This window comes from Pteropus medius, unplaced genomic scaffold, assembly GCF_902729225.1.
Source record: "Pteropus medius unplaced genomic scaffold, Ma_sr-lr_union100, whole genome shotgun sequence".
NCBI lineage: Eukaryota > Metazoa > Chordata > Mammalia > Chiroptera > Pteropodidae > Pteropus > Pteropus medius.
The window spans coordinates 18343221-18366993 of record NW_024340696.1 but is presented as its reverse complement, the minus strand read 5'-3'; the positions used below and the strand labels follow the sequence as shown (position 1 = coordinate 18366993).

General features: G+C 48.7%; 1 protein-coding gene across 7 annotated transcripts in view; it reads right to left on the bottom strand.

Moving 5' to 3' along the window:
- PRDM11 (PR/SET domain 11) overlaps positions 1-23773 on the bottom strand; it is an 80704-nt gene that overhangs the window by 39016 nt on the left and 17915 nt on the right. For 2 of the 7 annotated variants that reach the window (XM_039867704.1, XM_039867669.1), the window contains exons 2-4: positions 6521-6645; positions 6081-6184; positions 5221-5483 (exon numbers count right to left, since the gene is read on the bottom strand). In XM_039867704.1, the coding sequence (XP_039723638.1) occupies positions 5221-5483; positions 6081-6184; positions 6521-6639 (486 nt within the window). In that variant the 5' untranslated portion in view covers positions 6640-6645. The other 5 variants (XM_039867650.1, XM_039867677.1, XM_039867696.1 and 2 more) reach the window with 5 other exon arrangements.

Below are 23773 nucleotides of genomic sequence, written 5' to 3'. Positions count from 1 at the left end.
CTTTCTTTGAACCATTTTGCACATCTGTTCTCTCCAGGCCTTCAATGACTCTCACTTCTCTGGATCACAAAGGTCAAAGCCTCCACATGTTCCTTCGACCTCCAGTCACTCCCTCCCCTCACCCAGCCACTTGCTGCAGCCCTAAGGCCCGGAAGGACCCTCCCGGGGAGCAACATGCTGGCCGCTGTTCCTACCCCGGTGGACGGAGCTGGCTGCAAACTCCAGGGCTTCCTATCCTCCCTTTACTACCAACCCGCCCACACCAGGTGGCAAGCCTGGGGAAGCTGTCTGCTTTCCAGACCCCAGCTTGCAGGGCTGGGCTCTCCCTAGGTGTAGACTCTGATTCTTGTGTGGGGAGGAGGGGATCCTAACAGCCCTTCCCTGGGCGTGGCCCTAGATTTTCTCCCCTGAGATTTTTCCCACAGGCTGAGAAGCCGTCATGTCACCCTCCTCCACTGAACTTTTACCCATCCTCAAGACCCATCTCCAGTCCGCCCAGCCAAAACCAATTCCCCTCTCCCTGTTCCTAGAGCCTTCTGCAGCATTACAATCACCAGCAACACTCTGCCTCCCTACTACTTGGTTGGGAATAAGCCTCCTCCCCTTCCACCCACCTTGGCCCGTAGCTGTATCACAGGCTCCCGAAGAACAGGGAACCTGTGGATCACAAAGGCCAAAGCCTTCACATGTTCCTTCAACCTCATGCTTTTCTGTTACACCCAGAGCTCCCGGCTCAGGACCTAGTTAGTGGCTTCGGAGTGGCTCTGTGTCTGTGAGGGTGGACACATAACCAAATTCATTGCTCCACTTCTTTAGTCATATCGGTCTCTCCGTAAAAGAACTCCTTAAAGCCCCCTGGCATAATGGAGAGGCGCTATCTCTGAAGGAGCCCAAGTCTACCCTGTATCAGCTATGGGAGTCGGGGCCGCTTAACCTCTTCGGTCCCTGGTTCCGTCACCTGAACCAGAGGGGCAGCAACCTCCAACTGCGGGACTATTGTGAGGAGGAATGCGGTAGGCACCCAGCACAGAACAACTGCTGGGTGAGCAGCCAGACTTCTAAAACGAGCCAGCTACCCTCGCTGGGCCCCTCTCCTCTGCTCCCACTCACACCCCAGTCCATGGCAATGGGGCTTTCACTGTGAAATTGTCCCTGCCAGGACACCGAGACCTGAGCCAAGCAGCTCTCGGTCCTCAAGAGTCTCACCCTCCGCAGCACTGACCCCACCACCCGTCCCTTCCCAGGGCTTTGGATGCATAAACTTATATGCTTAGTTTTCCCCTGCATCCAGGCTTCCGCCCTGGGCTGCAGACCCACACGCACCAATGAGCCTCTGAGCAGCTCCACCTGGGCATCTCGCGGGCACCTCGAACTCTACTCCCCCCAACCTGAACTCACTTTCTCCATTCTCCTCAGTCTCAAGCCACCTCTCTGCACCTCTCCACACATTTGAGCAGATGTCCCCCCCAAACACATAAGCCTACTACGTGAATTTCCTATCGCTGCCGAAACAAAGTGCCACAAACACAGTAGCTTAAAATGACACAAATTTATTAACTTACAATTTGGGAGGTCAGAAGTCCTAAAATCAAGATGTCGGCAAAGCTGGGTTCTTTCTGGGCTCTAAGGAAGAACCTGTTTGCTGGCTTCTAAGGAAGACTGCCTGCCTTCCTTGGCTCCTGGCTCCGTCCTCCATCTTCAAGGCCAAGAGGAAAGCATCTTTCTATCTTTTCTCTCTGACCCTGACTCTCTTGCCTCTGCCTGCCTCTCATAAACATGCTTGCAATTAAATTGGGCCCGCCCCAATAATCCAAGACAATTTCTCCATCTTCCGATTCTTAAGTAAAATCACAGATGCAAAGTCCTTTTAGCCATATAAGATAACATAGTCACAGGTTCCAGGAATCAGTACATGGACATCCTTTGCGGGGGAGGGGCGGGATATTATTTGGCCTACTATACTTCACCCCCTCCATCTGCTCCAAGCCTTTTGGATATCCCTCCAGTGACAGAAAAATGTTGACCCGCCTTCTCTCCATATCCCATGTCTCCAACTGTATTACCTCCTCGGGTAATATAAAAGCTTATTCCATGCTTTATCTCCACTCTGTATTCAACCATTTCTTCAGCAGGACTCCTCCCACTGGGCCTTCTGAGGATGTTAAAGTCTCTCTCATTAACAAACTCCCTTGACCCCATGTCTTCCTCCGGCCATCAGCCTTCCAACCCCCTACCTCTCTCCTCTCCTCCTCATCTCTAATCATTAATAATTATCACATGTGCACATACTTGTTCAATGCCTGCTCTCCCCATCTGACTATATGGATCACCTCCGTTCTAATAAGGTTTCCATCTCATCGCTCTTCTGCAGTATCTCACAGTACTATTGACAATTGAGGCCCAATCGTTCTTGGTCGTGGGAGGCTGTCTCGTGCATTATAAAAGGTTGAGCAGCATCCCTGGCCTCTACTTTCTAGCTGCCAGTAGCACATCTCCATCCCAAGTTGTGATGGCCAAAAATGTCTCCAGACTCTGCCAAATGTGCCAGTGGTGGGGGAGCGGTGGGAGTGAATCGCTCCGGGTTGAGAACTACTGGTTTACGGTAACAGCTCCTACTAAAGTCTCCAATGACTTCCCTGGCACTAAATCCCACAGGTACTTTTAAGCCCTTCTCTTGCTTGTCTTCTCAGCAGAATTCGACACCGTTGGCCATTCTGGCCTTCCTGCCTCTCATGCTGCTCTTTCTCTGTTTCCCTTGTAGGACCAAATTTCCCTTCTGAATCACTAACGGCGGAAGGTCCTCAAAACTGAGTCCTAGGCCCTTTCCACGTGGCTTTTGATCAGCTCGTTCTCCCTGGGGGGCTGCCCTCCACAGCCCCGGCACCGCTCACAACCTCTGCACAGGTGGCTTATGAAGTGACATCACCAAACCCCCCTTCCAAGCTCTGAACCCATATATCTAACCACCTAGTTGACATCACCACTTGGATATCTTGATGTCACTCCAAACTCAACAAGTCCAAAACCAAAACCAGGATCTTTCTCTCAACCCAGTCCCCTTCTGGAATTCCCCATGTCTCAGAGAAAGAGAAATTCCTGACCTGTTGGGAGAGGAACGCTACAGGAGTTGTTCCTGACACCTCCCTCTCCTTCACTTAGGCCAATTAGTCTATTTCTAAATCAAATTCCTTTAGTCTCTGAAACAGTTCACAAACCATCTTTACTTTGCTCCATGTCTCTGCCCCCACCCTAACCAAGCCACTATCATTGTCCACTTAAGAGAATGACCACAGCCCTCTAACTGGGGTGTGGGTATCCATTCCTGACCAATGCCTCTCCACCCTATCATCAGCTCTCCAGGCTGTGGCCAGTCACCCTTTCAAAACATTAGTGAAACTTCTCATAGTTCTTAAAATAAAGAACAGAAGTCCCCACCGAGCTCACTGGTGCCTATATGGCCGAGCCTCTGTCTCCTGCTTCAGGCCCTTGTGTTGGCTGCGCTCCAGGCACACTGACCTTCTTCCTATGCTTAAATGTGCTGTGCTGCCTTCTGCCACAGGGCCTCTGTGCATGCTGTTCCATCTATCTGGATGCCCCTCACCAATCACCTGGTCAACATCCTCTTCCTTCGACCACAGCCCAACTATCAGGAAGCCTCCCCCTGGCCACACCAATTCCCTTGGTTGTTCATTTTTCTCCTAGCTTCACTTTCTCTATTACCTTTTGGAGTCATAATTTTCTATTTATTTATCTTATTTTTTGATTTATTACCTCTTCCCCACAGTAAACTCTGTGAGGTCAGGCCCACCATTGTAGCCCAGGGCCAGCCCGTGCCTGGCACAAAGGAGACCCTCAAGAAGTATTTCCTTAATGCACAATGAATGACCTTCCTACCCTCAGCCTGCCTTTCCCTACTGTCTCACATCGCCCCATTTCTGTTCAAGTTTGACTCCTGAGAATCATCTTTGATAATTCTTCTTCCCCTTCCTCACCTCCACATTCCATACATCAGTAAATCTTGGGGATTCTCCCTCCTGACTCTCTCTCAAATGTGCCCACCCCTAGCACTTGAGTTTAAACCACCATCTTTCTTTACCCAAACCACCACCTCAGCCTCCCATCTGAATCCCAGTTCTCCATTTTGCAAACTAACTGAGTCACACCTCTGCTTGAAATGCTTCAGCGGCTTCCCCTGGCCCATGGGAGAGAGGATGCACTGACCCTGGTTTATGAGACACAGTGTGATCTGGCCCCTGCCTCCCTCTCCTGCCAATTTCTTGCCACTCTGCCTCCCAGGCTCATTGCTGTCGCCACACCGGACTTCTTGGAGTTCCTCTCTCTCAGCTGTTCTGTCTGCACGGAGCATTTTCCCTTCCCCTCTCTACTATTGCTACTCATTCTCTGAGTCTCAGGCTAAAGGAAATCTTGCCCAAACCCCTCATGCAGGCCAACAATAATTGTAATAATAATAGCTGATATTCACTGCATGCTTACTAAGGGCAAGCACAACTCCAAGAACTTTACAGTATTGGCTCATTTAATCTTCACCATCAGCTATGATTATCCTGTTACAGAATAGGCACAGAGGTTAAATGACTCATCCAAGGGTACATTAGATAATAAATAGCAAAGCTGGCTGACATATGAACTTGGGCTCTGGGCCTCAAATTCCCAAATACTATGAACACTGCCATCTCCCATGGTTCCCAGAGAATCCTGTATTCTCCCTTCATTAATAATTATCACATATGCACATACTTGTTCAATGCCTGCTCTCCCCATCAGACTGTCTACTCCCTGAGGGCAGGGACCATGTCTGTCTTGTTGAAGTTTTTACCTCCAGCACCTAGCCAAGCACATGATAGTACTGCCTTTTGTGGCTGAATGTCATACTCTGCATCCCTCCAGCTCCAAGTCACCTGCTCCAGAGGAGGGCTTGAGGAAACCCTCCATAAATGCCACTGAATGGCCTGCTAGACGCGCATGGGAGGATTCATGGGGAAAGCACCCCACCACTGATTCTGCTGACTACCACCAGAAGAGCTCCTTAGCATGGCCCTCAGCCACCAAGGGGTGCAGTCACTTAGCCGGGGCAAGGGGACAGCAAGATCCATCATCCACGTGCCCATGAGAGATGGCCACAGCGGACAGCTCCCCCTGCTGGTTCCCTTCCATGTTCATCAGCACCCTCTCCAAGGGCACAGCCCTGGGGACACTCACCAGCCAGGAGAAGAAGCCAGCTGATTTGTCCTGGGTGGAGATCTGCCCCTCATAGGGGCCGAAGATGTGGCCCTTGGGGATGACCTCATTTATGCATCGCACGTCATTCTCCCCACTGGCGTCCTTGACCACCTCCATGCCCTGTGGGATGGTGAGGGCGGCCCGGTCTGGGATGCCCACAGGCACCGGTGTGTCAGACACAAACACCGGGGGACCATGGTTCGGGCACTCATCCACAAAGTACTCTTGGCAGGACTCGCAGACTGGAGGGATGGAAGGAGGAAAGAGAGCCTCAGTTGTTTCAGGAGGTAGGACCCCCATGGAGGAGGCTGAGGGGCTGATGGGAAGCCTGCCCTGAGGACAGCATAGGGCAGTGGGAAGCACACTGCATGGCTCTCCGGAACCCTAGCCCTGGCTCCATCCCAGCCAGTCGCAGGCTCCTGAGTTTTCAGGAGCGATAACCCAGTACCCTCCCTGGGGGCTCAAGGACAGGCCTGCCAACACTAGGGATGCCAGTAGCTCCCTTTGTTTCAAGTCTGAAAAAGCAGAAGAAAGAGTATGTTCTGGAGTCCGATGGGTCTGGGTTTAAATTGCAACTGTGCATCTGGTGGACTGTGGGACCTAAGGCAAGATCCTTAACCCTCATCAAGCCTCAGTCTCCTCAACTGGAAAATGGGACCAATAACAGCCACTTCAGTGGCCAATGGGGAAGATTACCTGCAGCCTGGACGTGTGTCTGGTACATATTAGGTGAGTGCCTATCATTATTATTACTGCTGCAAATGCCCTAAGTGAGATGGGGTGAGGGGTCAGGGGGGAAGGGAAGAGTAGCCCAGGAAATAGCCCCAAGCTCCACTTACACCAGAAGTCCACTTGCTGGAAGCTTTTGGGCATGATGAGGTCACGCTTTCCCTTCAGTTTCTTGGGCTCCACTTCCATGGCTGAGGGGTCTGGTCTCCTAGAGCTGGCCGGGACAGGGCCAGTAAAGAAAGCGAAGAAGGCATCAGGGAGGGAGAGGCTGGTGAGCGGAGAAGCCAAGAACCTGGCCGGGAGGCCATGGGGCTGTGGGGCAGGGAAGGGAGTCCCCGCCAGCCTGCGGGTTCTGTGCAGGGGGTAGTGGAAAGGAAGGAGTCCTGAGACCTGGGCCCAGGCATTCCTGGGCCACTACTTGGGTTTTTCTAGAGCTTGCCCTCACCTCTGATCCCAGAGCAGGGAGTGGGAACTCTCCCCAGGGTCTCCCATCAACCCGGCCCAGTGACGTCCCCCTTCTCCCTCTCTTGTCCACACACAGGGGCCTCACCAGGGCTGGCCATACTCCTGGTCGCGGAGTGGTGAGCAGACCTCTGTCTTCACCACGGTCATCATGTCCCCCACGGTCGCCTTGGTCTGCGCCAAGCACTCCTTCATGTTCTCAGTCATTCTGTCCTGGGGACGGGAAGGCAGGACCAGCACAGGAAGAAGATCAAAGAGACAGGGGAAGAGGGGTGAGTGGTGAAGAGGGCAATCGGGGGTCCTGTGGAGTCTGGTTACCCTCCCTACCATCCCCAGAGGAAGCGCTTGAGAACACAGACAACAAAAACAGCTGTAGCCCAGCCAAGAGGAAATGCCATTTCTATCCCAGGCTGGTCCTGGGGACGACTGGAGCCACCAGCCCCATGGGGTCAGGGGCCAGGGGCAGCTCAGGCCAGAAGGCAGGGCTGGATAGCACAGCCTGGAACCCAAGACCAAAGGGCAAAGGGTATGAGGAACCCGCAGGAACCTCAGCACAAAACTCTGCAGTGGGGAGCAGGGGAGGGATCGACTCGAGTCCAGCTGGGGCCAAGAAGGGGCGGGTCGACGAAATGGGCCCTAAGCGCCTGGTTGCACAGCCCCTCGCCCGGGGGCTGCCAGGGAATGCAGCCAGGCTCGCTTTGCCAGCTCAGAGCAGGTACAGGCGGGGCTTGGGGGGCTTGGTGTGGGCCGGCCCTGACTCCAAGCCCCACCCCGCGCTCTCTAGGGGAGTCCCGCCAGTCGCGGCTTACCGCCCTCCTCCAGCACAGCGCCGGGCCTCGGCCTCTCCCTCGGCACCCCAGCGTCCGCATGCCAAGCCCAGGGCACTCCCGGGCCAGGGCAGCGCGCAGCTCAGGCTGGGGCCGTGCTCGCCCCGGGACTGGGCGATCGGCGTGTGTGACTCACTACCGGGGGCCCCCGCTGGCCACACCCCTGCTCCTCGGCTAATCAGCCCCCTGCTCCCCACCGGGGCCCCAAAGCCGGCGGCAGCGGGGAGGGGTGTGGGGGAACATGACGGCCTGCCCCCTCCTCAAAGCCGGCCGGGACGGGGGCGCGCAGAGGGGGCCGGGGGCTGCCTGGGCCGGGCCGAGCCGCTCGGCTCCAGCCCTCCGGGGCGTCCCCAGCCCCTGGAGCTCACGGGTCGTCCCGTCCGCGTGTCAGGCGGGGAAAGTGTGAGATGCAGTGATCGGGCCGGCCCGGGGGGCCGGGGAGGGCGCGGGCTGGCTCGTTCCCTCTCACCAACCTTCCCGGCGGGGCGCTCCCTGCCCGGCCCGGCCCTGCCCAGCGCCCGCCCCCCGCCCGACAGGCCCGGCATTCCTTGCGGGGGCATGTGGCTTCTTGCCGGCCCCGGGGGCACGCAGTTGGCTGGCGGCCGGGAGGGGGGCGCGCGGGGAGCGGGAGGAAGCGAGCGCCCAGAAGGGACGGCAGGAGGGGGCCCCCTGGGAGGAATTCCAGCCCCTCCTGCGGGGTCGGCCCCCGCGCGGGCCGAGGGGCGCTGGGCGGGCGTCTGGTGCGGGTGATAGCACAGGGAAGGCTGGGCTCCGCGGCCCGGCGGGTGGAGGAGCAGGTCTGCGAAAGGCGCAAGCAGCGCACCGCGCGCCCTCCCGGCCTCCGCCGCCGACCCAGCCCCCCTGCAGCGCGGCCTGCGGCGCCACCGGAGCGGGCACCGCCACCCAACTTGCTGGCCACGCCTCGCACGCCCGCCCCCTTCCACACCTGCGCGGCCTGGTGGGGGTGGGGGGCGTCTGTCAGTGGCGTATCAGGGGCTTCACGTTTGGTGCTTGGCCGACAGCATAGCCCGTGGATGGCCCGCAGTTCCCCTGTGAGAAGGCAAGGGTTGGGGATCGCCAAGGCAGGAACCTAGGGCTGGAAGGTGTCAAGTGACTTGCCCAAGAACACCCAGTTCATTCCTGGTGAACTCTGGTCTGGAGCCTGGGGTCCCCTCTGGATAAACTGGAAACAACTCCCAATTCAAGCGTAAGGTTTCAGGTCTGATTTACCTCCACGCCATACCCTTAGCCCAGTCCTCTTCCAAAGGGATCACCTGGATCGCCCTAGGCTAGGTTCAGGCCAGAGACCACATGTCCAACTGCCAGGTGGGGGCAAAACCCTATGGATTTGTAAGAAGTCACGACCCCTGTCCCTGAGAAGCACTTCTCACTCGGATGGCAACATTCACACACAAACATCTTGAGGCATTTAAGTCTAGTGGTTAGGAGCCTGGGCTCGAGCAGCAATGCCTGCCATTCAAATCCCACTGATTAGCTGTGTGTTAACACCTAGGCAGGTGTCATAAACTGAACGTGCCCTCCCCCCAATTCATGTTGCTACCCTAACCCCTAGTGTGCCTGCATTCAGAGGAGGTGAGAAGGTTAAGTGAGGTCATAGGGTGGGGCTCTGATCCCCATAGGGCTGGTGCCCTTGTAAAAAGAAGAGACACCAGAGGCCACGCTCTTCACCATGTGAGGACAGCGGCAAGACCCAACAGTCTTCAAGCCAGGAAGGGAGGCTTCACCGGAACTGAATTAGCTAGCACCTTTATCTTGAACTTTGCAGCCTCCAGAACTGTGAGAACTAAAAATCTGTTGTTTAAACCACCCAGTCGGTGACATTTTGTTGTGGCGGCTGAGCTAACTAAGGCGGTAAGTTATCTAACTTCTCTGTGCTCCCATTTCTTCATCTGGAAAATGTGGCAAATATTAGATTCTGTCAGAGATATTTGCTGTATTAAATGGACCAAGATGAGTTTGGAGGGAGCAAGGCACAATTTGTGCACAACTCACTGAAGAAAGCGGATCGGAAAGGTGGGTATGAGGGACATCATTAAGGCAAGCGGGCTTTGAATTCTCTCCACTGCATTAGATTTTTTTTTTTTTAAGTTAATCATTTGCACAGTGGCACTATATTAGAAACAGACTGCCTGGGACCATTTTGCACTGGGCCACCCTGCTCTGGGTCCTCTGCCTTCCACTAGCCTCACCTCTATGCCATGTTCCACCCTGCCACAGGGCCTTTGAACTTGCTGTGTCTTCCACCTGCACACAGCTGGCAGCTCCTACCCAACCTTTAGCCTTCCCTGTCCCCCCTCCATAATACCCTCTCCAGCCTCATGTCCCTTTCCTCATGGTACTTGTCACACTTAGAACAGTCTTTTGTTAGCCTGATTATTTGATTGATATGTTTCCAATAACAGATTGCAAACTCCCCAAGGGTAGGGTGCCAGGTCCTTTTGCTCACCGTTGAATTGCCAGCACTTGTATCAGCACTTGGTACCAGGGCAGAACCAGTGAAAGATAATCAAGGAGTTAGGGCATCAGTTTGAAGGAGGCACCCATTCTTAGGGTCATGCACCTACTTGCAGGAATGGCACCTGAAAGAAAGTGAGTGCCTCCTTAAATTTTGTCCCCTAGGTGACTTGCTTGCCTTACCCTGGTTTCAGCCTTGCCCAGCCCATAGCATATTCTCAATAAACATTTGCCAAATGAATTAATGACCCATGTCATAATTCACTGCCTGCCTCTAATATGTCCTGCTGGCCCCAATGGCAATCTCAACTCTGAAAGAGACCTCAAAAGGGAAGACAGGGGAGGTGTGTGGAGGTATTATATCGAATCCTCTTCTCTTTGGGGTGTTCTCTCAGTGACCTCTGCCAGGCAAGGGGGGTGAGTGTGATGGAATTAGACTCGTGAGGCCTGGAGCCTGAATCTGATAATAAGTTGTAAAGTATGAGCTGTGTGACCATGGGCACATCACTTAAACTCTCCAGCCCTTAGTGTCTTCCTGGTAAAATGGAAATAATTATAATCGCCAAGTTATCCCCAAGAAGACTAAAGAGTAAATGAGGTAAAGGGGGGGGAGGGGCGGGGCAAGGCCTTGGAAAGAGCCGGGTGGTCTGGGTTTTTAAGGAATATTAACATTGAACTGGCTTCCCAGAAGCAAGGGGCTGAGGAGGAAGAGGAGAGAGAGGGGGGATAAAAGGAAGAAAGACTAAAAAGGAGGGAAGGAAAGGAAAGCGGGCAATAGCAAGACAGTAAAAGACAGAGGGGAAGAGGGAAAAAAGAAAGAGGAAAGTGGGAAGGAAAAAGAATGTAGGAAAGGAAAAAAAGACAGACAGAGGAGAAAAGGCACAGCGACATTTTTCTAAGCCTTAAGTAGTCCCAGGGAAACCTCCTTCTGAGAAAAGCATTCATTTGTATCTCAAAGTAGAAATGTCTACAGGCCACTTCCTTTCATGTCTTATTTTTCATTTATATCCCACCTTCATCATGCAAAAGAATTATGATGGTTTATAGCACAAACACATACTCAGTAGGACAGCTGAACAACCAGAGACCTCATGGAGAAAGAGTGATGCCAAGAATTATACCACGAATCTGTTTTAAGATGGTTAGTGATTTAGCTTGCCATGCTTCTGAGACTCCTGGCAGCTAAAGCAAAAAAGGAAACAGGATGGGTTACAGAGTATTCATTATTTGACACCTATTTATGGATTGTCTGTATAATTAAGTTCTCTCCATTCTTGGAAGAATCCAGTTGCCTGGAGAACCAGGATCAAGCATGACCGATCCTTTCTGTGTCTAGGTGTAGGGAGGGAAAAATGGGATATGGCAGGATAAAATGAACTTCCATTTGGGAAGAAGGGGAAGATACAGGCTTATGTCCTTCATTGAGTCAGGTGAAGTTCCAGAAACCATTTCGGCAGACTGCTCTGGCCCCGCTTGCCCAGTGAGGGGCTTGGGGGAGCGGGGTCAGCAGGCCTCACGGAGGACTCCGAGCTGTTGGCAACGCTCCCTCTCAGCTGGCTCCTCTGAGTCTGCACACATAGAGATTAGGCATGTTGCAAACCCAGCAATGAGATGCAAACTAAGAGGAGGGGGCAGAATGGAGCTCAGGAGCCTGCAGCTCGGTTTTCACCCTTGGCAGTGTGCCAAGGTCCTGGAATGCCCAGCAGCCAGTGTGGCCAGAGGACTTGGTTTCCCTAGAGGCTGGCACCATGACATCTGGAAGGTCTGTTCTGGTACCACCACAGCATCCTCTGTTGTCCCCTCTGATAACAAAGGGACAGGAGATTAGGGAGCTGGCTCAGGTCAGTGTTTGACTTGTGGCTCAAGTCACACACTGACCTGAGCTGGGTATCTGAGGCCCAGGTCTCAGTCTAGGCTATGCCATAAACGTTTTAAGTGACCTAGAGCAAGGTCTTGCCTTGCCCTAAGCCTCAGTTTCCCCTTCTTGGATATATAAGGTCCAATGTGGTGTTGACAGTAAACCATGGGGGTAATGGCGGGGGTGCGGGGAGCTTGGAATAATTACAGGGATTTATTGAATTTATATGCCCAGCAAGCACTGCCTATAGAGAGAAAAAATTATATGCCTTGAACTTATATGTAAGATAGATTTGCAAATATATGTAGATACTTTTGTGATGAACAAAAGATAAATTTATTAAAAAGTGTTATTGAATTCATAGAAGCTCTATGTCACCATGTGTTTTGTTAATCAGCTGATACGAGCACAGTCATTCACAAGCTAAGGAACCTTGAGAAAATTAATTAACCACCCCTGCACAGTTAATTGGTTTCCCCATGTGTTCAATGGGACTGATGTCAGAACCTATCTCATAGGGCTGTTTTACATAGCATAATGCCTGGCATATAATAAGCACTATATAAATGTTAGTTCTTATTATCATTCATTTTATTTATTATTGTAAAAGTATAACACATCGGTGAAAATTTTTTGACATTAAAAGAGGGCCTTCATAGCAGTTAATGCCTTTACTAGAGATACACTTTTAATAAATTTATACTATAAGGATACTCATTTCAATCGGGGGGGGGAAGAAAATAGCATGAAAAAGCAATTTGCAAAAGAAAAAAGACAAATAGCCAATATGCTTTATGGTAATCTGCAAAACTTTAATACTCAAATAAATATAAATTAAAACAAATATAATTTTTCCTCTCTTAAGCTGGCAAATATTAAAAACCTCAAAAATATGTTTTCAGAGTTGGCAAGAGCCAGAGTGTGGGGGAAATATGCTATATGCCCCACCCGCTGGAATATAAATTGGTCTATCCTTTCTGGAGGGTAATTTGGCACAATATATCAAAAGGTTTGAAGTGAGCAAACCCTTTGAAGGAGCAATCCCAAATATAGGAATGGATCCTAAGGACAAAATTAAGTTGTGTGCAAAGATTTGCCCACAAGGCTGTTCTCTACGGCACTATTTTTAGTAGCAAAAAAAAAACCCAAGAAATAATGTAAACCTCGAACACAGGAGAGAAGCTAATATGTAGCATACAATGAAATACTAGGCAGCAATTCACAATGCTCTCAGAGAATATTTGTTGACATGGAAACACATGCTTAGCATATTATTAAATAGAAATGAAAGTTATTATTAAGTGAAAGAAGACAATATGACAAGGCCACATACTGTATCCTTTCAACCACATGACACTTTGGAAAAGGCGAAACTGTACAGACAGTAAAAAGATCAGTGGTGGCCAGGAGGTGGGGGTGGTAGGGAGGAGAGTGAATATTCTCTGGATGATACTGTAATGGTGGATACATGTCATCACACGTTTATCCAAATCCATACAATGTATAAGACCAAGAGTGAACTTTAATATAAATTATGGACTTTGGGCAATTATGATGTAATAATACAGGTTCAAACATTGTAACGAATGTCCCCCTCTGATGGGATGCCCATATTTGAAGAGCTGTGAGAGATGGGGTATTTGGGAACTCACTGTACTATCCTCTCGATTTTGCTGTGAACCTAAAACTGCTCTTTAAAAATGTCTATTTTTTAATGAAAATTATGAAAAGATAGATACAGAGTAATAACATTTAAAATATATTTGTATAGCCATATAGATTTGCACGCATAGCTCTGGGAGGCCACATTCTGAGGTATTGATCACCGGTGGTTAGTTGGTGGGGAGGTAGTGTTAAAGACAGAATTTCTGTTTTCTTCGTTTAGCTAGTGAGGAAAAAAAGTTGCTTAAAAATTCTTTAAAGGAACTCTTTATACTCATTTAGAATTTCTAGAGAAGATATCTTTCTTCCATTGTTACTCACTTGTCATTAGATGCTGAGAGCCAACCAATTGGTTAGGAATTAGGAGGAACCCAAATTAGAGGCCGAATACTAGGCATATAAGTGGCACTTGATACATATTTGATGACTAGATCAATCAATCAATCAAATGACTGCTCAATAAGGGCCCCAGTATTCCTACCACAAAGCACCTCTGCTTTTATTTTTCTCTATGCTTCCTATTTTTAAAGATTTTCTCTACTAAACAGACCGCATGCATTATGTAATAACTCATTCGTTTTCCTCCTTTTTCCTAAAACACAGGCTATGTGATAACCAGGGCAAACACACTGGTTAGTTGCTATCATTCTATGCAAAAGCAAAGAATTTTGGCATGCTCGTTCACTAGTCCTGCTCGTTCACTAGTCCTGCTAATTAATATTAATTAATAGGGAACTGTACAATATTCATTAAGCTTCTTTATGTTTTTAAAATAGCTCAGTGGAAAATACTATGCAGAAACAAGAATAAACAAACTACAACTACATGCTATAGTATGGATGAGTCATGCTGAAAAAAGAAACAAGATCCCAAGGAGTACATATCCTATAACCAATTTATATAAAGTTTAAAAACAGGCAAACTAGGGTGTTAGAAATAGAAATGTTAGTGGGGACAATTAGAAAGGGTGCTGGTCATGCTCCTGATTTTGGTGCTGGTCCCCTGGCCATGTTAAGTTTGTGAAAATACATTGAGCCATGTTTTTGAAAGGGACCAAAGGTTTGCCACTCTAAAGCTGCCTTTTGAGACACTGATTTTTAAGATGTTTATTAAAAAACAAAAGACAGAAAGAACCTGTGACCCTCCCCTCCCTCCTGCCCAAGAAATTCAGACAGAAAAACCTGCTTTAGGGAAGGAGCCTGGGCTTGGTCACCTTAAGAGTATTCACCTTAGAGTTAGTCAGGTAGACCCCAAGCCTCTCTGAGGAGAGACCCCACTCTCCTCTGAGTGGCCAGCAAGAATTTTCTTGCCATGTATGTTCCCGCTCTTTCTCAGCTACCTGTAAATCACCCATTCTCATTTCTGAAATCTAATACCCCATCCTCCACGTTTTTCCTTTGTCCAAAAATGTCATATATACCCAATGCTGCCTCACTGTCTTTGGGAATTTTCATGCCTATGTGAATTCCCCATATGCATGTATTCCAAGTTTTATTTTCTCCTCTTAATCTGTCTCTGTTAATTTGATTATTAACCCAGCTAAAAGAACTCAGAAGGTGGGAGGAAAGTACTGATAATTTCTTTAGCTCCCACGCTTTTATAACATGTGCATTTTTCTATGTGTATTTACATGTTAATAAAAACAAGCCAAAAAAAATACCTCAAGGGCCCTAAGGGCGAAGAACTCTTGTGGGGGAATATCTGACTCTTTGCAGCCTCAGATTTTGCTTCTGGGGGAACTGTGGCAGATCGGGTTTCAGGCCTTACAGAGCGGTTCCCACTGACCATCAGCAGTGTGCTGGCAGGGGGCAGTGGAACACATTCTCCCAAGGTGGTCCCTCCTGAAGAATCTTTTAAAGGTAATAGGTCGATGCCATTTTTGGTAAGACTTTGATAAAAAGAGGTTGGGAGACGCAGTGTAAAGGGTCTTGAGTCAAGTGGAGAAGGCGGTCAAGGGTAGCAAATTTTTTATGTGTTTGCTTCTCACAGTGGACACTACCGGTAGCTTACCTGGATCTCATTCATTCTTTCCTCCTCACTAACAGAACTGGACATCGTTCAGGTGCCACAGCTCCCTCACAGAACCTACTGAGACTCTGGGGGAGCCGGGCCTACCCTCAGCTCCAGGAGTGGGTTCAGATTAATCTAAGCCCGTTATGGCCACACCATTCATTCCCCTTCCAAATTATTAGATCGTGAACCTGACCTTTAACTAATCAGCACCTGATATCTCCCCACAAGGTCAGACACTTGACCTACTTGGAGCCATCAAAGGGAAGGGAAGGACTTTTATTTCACGGCTTGAATGAGAAAGCACGCAGCCATTGTTGCAAACGACAGCCAGGTCCTGCAGAGGACCTTGGCAGGAAGCACTTTTAGGTGCTAGGACGAAACTAGAACAGCAGAGCAGAGGGAAGGTGTGGTGTAATAAGAAATATATTTGGTCTTTGTCCCAGTTCCTTCCTGGCACAGAGCTTCTAAAACTCTTGGGATTTCCCAAGTAATTGGAGTGTCTTTTGTTATTCATAATGATCCTCTTTCCATCATACCTGAGTTTCTAAAGACTTAGGATGGGGCCCCTAGTCACCCTCAGGATAGAGTTAGTTACCAGAAAGACTGAGTGATTAGAGTTAGAACTTTCAGCCCTGCCCACTGGTCTCTTGGGAGGGGAGGAGGCCTGGAGAGTGAGCTCTACAAAAACTCTTCTTTTAAAAAAAATTGAGGTGAATTGACATATAACGTTATATTAGTTTCAGGTGTACGACACAGTGATTCGATATTTGTATATACTGCAAAATGATCACCACAAAAGTTAACACCCATCACCATACACAGTTACAGATTTGTTTATCTCGTGAAAATTTTTTTTTCTTACAAGTAGAACTTTTAAGATCTTAGCCACTTTCAAATATGCAATAGAGTCTTATTCATTATAGTCACCCTGGGACTTATTTATTTTATAACAGGAAGTTTATACCTTTTGTCTCCCTTCAAGCCTTTCACCTACCCCAGTACCCCACCCCACCCTCACCCCCACCCCTAGCCTCTGGCAACCACCGATCTATTCTCTGTATTTATGAGTTTGTTTTGTTTTCAGATTCCACATGTAAGTGAGATCATATGGTATTTGTCTTTCTCTGTCTGACTTATTTCATTTAGCATAATGCCTTCAAGGTCCATCTGTGTTGTGGCAAATAGCAGGATTTCCTCCTTTTTTTATGGCTAAGTAATATTACATTGTATATATAAAACCACATTTTCTTTCTTTATTCATCCTTCGATGGATACTTAGGTTGTTTCCATGTCTTGGCGATTGTAAATAATGCTGCAGTGAACATGGGGTTGCATATATCTTTTTGAGTTAGTTTTTGTTTTCTCTGGATAAATACCCAGAAGTGAAACTGTAGGATCATATTAATGTTTTGAGGAACCTCATACACAACAGTATCCTCACCGACACTTGTTATTTCTTGTCTTTTTGATAACAGCCATTCGAACAGGTGTGAAGCGGTGTCTCATGGTGCTTCTAATGTAGGGAGGAGGCAAGAGAATTAAAATGTTAAAGGGAAGCTGCATTCAGAGACGGCACTATGCTGGTCAGCCCTGCGGCCAGGCCAGGAAGACGCCTGCAGAACAGAGGAAGATTTCTGGGGGGATGGCTAACAACCCGTTTCTCACGCCTGCAAAAGGGGACAGAAAAAAACAGTCTTTTAAGTGTCTGCCCTACACAAATAAAATCGTTCATTCCCTATGGCTAAAATCATGGGGAATCTATGGAGTAAAGGCTGGGAACTGCCAGCAGGCTTTTCACCCCATGTACTCTTCCCCTTCCCCTTCCTCACTGTATGTCCATATCAAAGGAAACGAGTCAACAAAGTCCTTAAACTATATCTCACAGGAACTAAAGAATGATAGATAAACTGGATCCCCGAATTGGGGCATTTTTTCCTTGTCTTGGGTTTTTGTCTTTGCTTTCTCTAGTCTTTGCTTTTCCCCTTCCTTAATAAACTTTCCTTTTGACCCTAACTTTGGTGTATGTGTTGAATTCTTACTAAGCTCTCTGCCAAAGAACCTCCTTTCAGTGCAAGGCTTGGTCTACCCCTGACTCGGGGAAATTTGTCCTGTACTACATCATTTTGATTTACATTTCTCTGATGATTAGTGATGTTGGGTATCTTTTCATGTACCTGTTGGCCATCTGTATGTCTTCTTTCAAAAAATGCCTATTTAAATATTCTGCCCATTTTTAAAAATCAGATTGATTTTTGTTGCTATTGAATTGTATGAGTTCTTTATATATTCTGGATATTAACCCCTTATCAGTTATATGATTTTCAAATATTTTCTCCCATTCTGTGGGTTGCCCCCCAAATTATTTTTAATTAATTAATTAACTAATTAATTAACAATGGTGATATTGGTTGGTGATAATGAAATCCAACAAGTTTCAGCTGTATACTTTAACAGTAAGGTAGATATATGTCTACACTGTGTGTTCACCTCCCATAGTTAGGTTTCTTTCTGTCACCATATATTTGATCCCCTTTACCCTGCCTACCTCCTCCTTCCCCCCACCCGCTACCCTCTGGTAACCACTAGTCTATAGTCCATGTCCATGAGTCTCTGTTTGTCCTGTTCATTTGTTGCTTTTAGGTTTATATCCCACATGTAGGTGATATCATGTGATTTTTTCAATTTTTTCTGTCTGGGTCATTTCACTTAGCATGATTACCTCGAGGTCCATCCATGTTGTCACAAATGGCAGTATTTGATCTCTTCTTATGGCTGAGTAATATTCCATTGTATATATGTACCACAGCTTCTTTATCCAATCATCTATCTTAGGACATTTTGGTTGCTTCCATGTCCTGGCCAATGTGAATAATGCTGCTATGAACATCGGTGTGCAAATATCTTTTTGGATATGGATTTTCAAGTCTTTGGGGTAAATACCCAGTAGAGGGATTGCTGGATCATATGGTAGATCAATTCTTAGATCATATGGTAGAACAAGATTCGGAGAGTTTCCTGGTTGGTGAACACATCCAGGAGCGGGAAGAGTGGTGTTGGGCAAGCCACGCCCCTGTCCCCATACCTTGCATGTGGTATCCTGAGTGTATCCCTTATAATAAACCAGTAGTAGAAAGTAAAGCGCTTTCTTGAGTTATGTGAGTCATTCTAGCAAATTATAGAACCTGAGGGTGGGGCGTTGTGGCAACCTCTGATTTATGTTGTTCGGGAAGCACGGGTAATCCCAGGACTTGTAACTGGAGTCTGAAGTGGCGACAGTCTTGTGGGACTGAGTCCTCAACCAGTGGGCTCGTGCTAATTCTAGACAGTCAGTTTTAGAATTGAACTGAATTGCTGAACACTCAGTTGGTGTCGGGAAACATCTCAGAAGCAGAGACTTAACTGACATAGTTAAGATGCTGAATCAACTGGTCTTGGACTCTGCCCTACTTCTACACTTCCTGTTACACCTCTTTGTTACCCAAGCCCCTCTAGGACGGGGTTTCTATTAGGTGCAGCCACAGCCACCCTTTCTGTCCTACCAAAGGCTTAGGCCCTGCCTCTCCATGGTTCCACTCTGGCTGGGTCCGGAATTTTGGCTGTGCCTCTGTAAAGTGTTCACCTCCATGGTGCTTTGGTCTACAGAGGGGCAAATCAGGTGGACCTGCAGCACCTCACCCCCAGCCACCCATCTCCCCTAAGCCCCGAGACCTGACCTGAAGCTATATCCTGAGCACTCTCTCTCTCATGCATTGCTGCTGTAGTGTGAACTCGTAACTCTGTGGGGAGCGATTTGCACAGGGAATCTTTTGAAAATGTATATAACCTTCAATTCTGCAATTTCACTTCTAGAAATTTTTCAGAGACACATGCGTAAGAGTATTCATTGTAGCACTGTCTGGAATAGTAAATGACTGGAAACAACCAATGCGCCCATCCGGAGGTTAAATAAGTGATAGCAAATCCACACACAACAGGAAGCTGTTTCGAAGAAGAAAGCAATGGAACAATCTTGGCGCCCCCTCCTCCACAGTCACCACCCTGGTCCGAGACACCTCTCCCTTTGGCCTGAAGGGCTGCAGGGGCAGCTTGACCGTCTCTCTCCTTGCACTCTGCCCCTCCTGTCCATTCTCCAATGCAGTTACGGTGAACCTGTCACAACCTAAGACAGATCAAAGGGCCCCCTGCTCAAAACCCACGGACAGCGTCCCATCTCACACAAAGCAAACTGCAAAGCTCTTTAGAGAAAGACAAATGCCAGCAGACATGGTCTCCCCATTTCCCCTGAGACCTCATCTGCCCGTCCCCTCTCACTCCCACCATGGACGGCCACGGGAGCTGCCTTGCTCAGCCTGCAACATAGCACGTTCTTGTCTTGAGGCTTTGCGCTGGCCGTTCCCTCTGCCTGGTAGGCTCTTCCTCCAGATACCCACGGGGCTGGCTCTCACTCCCTTCAGGCCTTTACTCAATATCGCATTCTCTGGCCACCTAAATAAAACTGCAACCCCCGCCCCTTACACTTTCTACCCTTCCTTCCTTCCTTTTCTGCAGAGCACTACTTGCCATCCAATTTGTGTAGTTCATTTTATTGGCTCTTTATCTCTCCAGCTAGATTGTAAACCCTAGGAAGACAGAGATGTTGATCTGTTTTGTTCATTGCTGTACCCTCTGCCACTACAACAGTGCCTGAAGCAAAGTGGGCACACGATATTCATTTGTTGAATGGATTCCCTAATTAGTGGTGAAAACAAAATGGAGAGAAAGAACAGTGCGTATAATTTGAGAGGAAGCAGAAAATGGTGGTTGAGAGAATGGATTCCGGGGCTGGGCTGCCTAGGCTCGGCTCCCCACTGTATCGCTTACTGCTATGTGATGTCGGGGAGCTCCCTAACCTCTCTGTGCCTGGGGTTGTTCATAGCACCTACCTGGTAAGGATTAAATGAGTTGATACTTGTAATATACCTAGAATGGTGACTGACACAAAGTAAGCTATATACATGTGTTTTCTAAAATAAACATGCCCCATTTTAATAAAATAAAATGGATACACATATTTATATGTGCTCATGTGTGTGCAGAATAGCTCTGGGCTGTGACAGCTGCTGCTTGTGGGACTGAGGGCTATGGGGAAGAGGGACTTACTTCTCATTGAATTTTATACCAGGTGTATGCATTTCTGATTAGAAAAATAGATTAATAAAGCCTAGCAGTTATTAATTATTAAGGCTGGGCAATAGGTACATGGAAGTTTATTATACTCTTCTATTTTTTTTTTTTGCATAAGAAAGAGTAAAAATTACAATTCATTATTAATAGTGTAAAAATAAGTCCCAGGCTGCCCAGACACCTCCCCTCAGCATGCCTGTGAAGGGAGCGGGAAAGGAGGAGAGGGCTTCTGCTGATGGACGGAGAGTGGGCAGAGGGGGCTCCCCCCAACCACCTGCTGTCCCCCTGGAAGGAGACCCTGAAGTCCCAACAAATTCCCTGAGGCCAATGGGGCCCCAGCATTCCAAGCACCAAATTGAGCACAGCCAAATAAGGCTTGGGGGAAGGGGGCATGTGCTCGTGGAGGGCCAGGGTCAGGCAGGCAAGCAGCGTAGAGTCTCTGGGCTGAGGTTTCCAGGGCCTCAGGGAGGCCATGCTTGCAGATAACAAAGCAGGAGGGTAGGAAGGTCCTGAGTGAAAGAGGCCTGGATAGGTGATTCACTTAAGGGTAATCAGAGCCATCCTGCGTTAAGATCGCTTGCTGGTGCCAGCCAGGTGCAGGGGACCAAACACAGCCTCTGGCTTCCTCAGCAACTTACCACCATGACGCTAATGCAGATAAAGCGATCTACCCCCAAGCACACCTGCAGCTCTTAAGGGGCAGGGCTGGGTACCGTGTGCTCTTCCATCTTCCTGCCTCCTACACATTGTTAGAGCTGAAAGGATGCACCCAGACCTTTTGATCCAAGTCCCTCCTAAACGAGGAAACTGAGGTCTCTCTTTAACGAGGTAAGACCCTGGCGAAACACCATGTGGTATTCTGGCCTCAAGGAAAGGGGTCCCACTGTCTGCACCACGAGGCCAGTGGGAGCTGGGAGGGAGGCCTGTGGAGTGAGGGGCTGCAGGGCCATCAGGGCTCCGGTGGGCCTGGCACCAGCCTTCACGTCTGCTGCCTCCTTCTCCTCCGTCCTGCTCCTGCCCTTCTCACTATTTTTTTCTCCCCAGTCTTACCCAGAATCTCAGAATTAAAAGAAATTTCAAAAGTCACCTAAATCCTTGCTTCTCAAGGTGTGGTCCACAGACCAGCAGTGTCAGAGCTTGTTAGAAATGCACAATTGCTAGTTCCACCCCAGACTTCCCCAAACAGAGTCTCTCCAAAAAGAAGAGATGCCCAGGTGATTTGTAAGCACAGTAGAGTCTAAGAAGTACTAGTCTAAACTGCAAGGTGCTCGAAGCCACAGTATATATCACCACTAAGCAGGCATTAACACCTCTAAAAGGGAACTCACAATCAGGAAGCCAGGCCACCATTCTATCTTTGGACAAGTAAGGTGTACACACGCACGTGTGTGTGTGTGTGTGATGAGAGGTGGTCCACCATGGGTTCTGAGCAGCCCAACCGAGTACGAGAAACTCTAAGTCCTCAACATCCTCTGACCCTGAGCCATTTTGGTAGAATCAAGTAGGTCAGAGATACCACAGCAAGAATACTGTGCAAAAACTCACCCCCCAAATAAGGGGAACTGGCTTGTTTACTGTTTGCTACAAAAGATACCGAGTCCTTTGCTCCGAGTTCTGGGGCAGTGCAACCCACGGTCTGCACAGTCACATCTAGGTCCATCATGTCACCCATGGGACTTGGGAGTGGGGTAACCGGTGCTACGTGCTATTTGCTCTGCCATGAGTAATAAACTCTTGCCGATCCATGAAGCCTTAGCACCTATGCCATAAGATGGGGGTTTTTCCCTGATTATATGTGTGTGTAGAGGTGTCAGTGTGTATGCCATTAGTGGCCATTTATTAAGAATTAATTGAGTATCTTCCCATGTACTCATGAGAAGGCTCGTACATGTGGGCTCACACTAAGACTTTGATTTGAAGGGATGCAAAGGGAATCTGGCCTTAACTGAGCACCTGCTTTGTGCCAGGCCTTGTGCCAGGTGTTATACTTCTTTATTGTCTTACTTAATCCTCTCCGCAGCCCTGCAGGATAGATTATACCCCTTTTTTACATTTGATGAAACTGGAGCTCTACTTGCAGCTCAATCTCAAAAAAGTGTCAAAGAAATTATCTGGACACAGGCGATAAAGAAGTAAACAAAGAGTCAGATGGTTTCTGAAAATGAGTACAAGCTGGTGTGAGCGCTAATTATCACAATTACTGTCTACCACGCTTGCCCAAACAAACAGGTGTTCCGGGGCCAAGCTGACAAGCTCAACGTTGTGGAACTGTGATATTCCACGAGGGAGGTGAACCTGGCCAGGATGGAAGACTTCCATCCCAGTCCTCCAGGATGGAGGCAGGAGGGCCCCAGATGTGGCTAGTGCCAGCTCTGTGCAGGTGTTGCACATGCATGCTAGAAGATACCCGCTCATTCACTTGCCGTGTGTTTGCATGCTATGGAGTGCCAGGCACTGTCCTAGGTGCTAGGAGCCCTGGAGTGAACTAGGTCCCCACCCTCCTGAGGCTTCCAGTCTGGGTAGAATGTCTGTAGGTTTTCCTGCTGTCATCCATTCCCCCTTCTGGCACTAAGTCCCTTGGTGTCCTTGGGGAGCCCCCTTCTCCAAACATACCTCTCTGGGAAAGAGGAGTGATCAAGGACCAACCAATCAGTGTTCCTATCTGCAAGTCATGGTGAATGGTGCAGGGAAGGGTATAGGACCCAACCAAACACAAGCTGCAGTTTGGAGGCTTGGAGGAATCTGCTGGCAAGAGAGACTGGTGAAATAATAGAGCATGAAGTATAAATCTGCTAGCAGCCAGCCACTGTGCCACCATGTACAACGGCCTGTCTATGAATGGAGCCAGCACAGAAGAACTCAGAGTAAGAGGACAGACCACGTCCTGCTTGCGCAGTGTGAGCTCCTCAACCCAGCTGTGCCTGAAGCTGTGATGGTCTTGGACTTCTCACTTTGCTGAGCTCCTAAATTCCATTTTTGCCTAATCCTGCTTGACTTGAGTATCCGTCTGATTGTATATAGTTCTTTCGACAACCTACTAAGTGCAGCTTTACTTGTTTTTCAGATAGGAAATGAAGGCTCAGAAAGGTTAAGTGGTTTGAACAAGGCTGCACAGCAGCTGTCTGGAGTCTAAGTCGAAGTCCGTGCCCTTCCCACCGCTTCACAGTGGCAGTCTAGTACGAGGGGTGACAAACCGCAAGTGGGGGCGGGGAAAAGTATTCTCTGGCAGGGAGCGAAGGAACTTCCTGGGAGACGTGATCACTGAGAGATAATGAGAAGGAGAACCTGCTCCAACCAGAGGCTGGGGCAGCAGGGAGGCGGTAGAAGAAACGATCCACGAGTT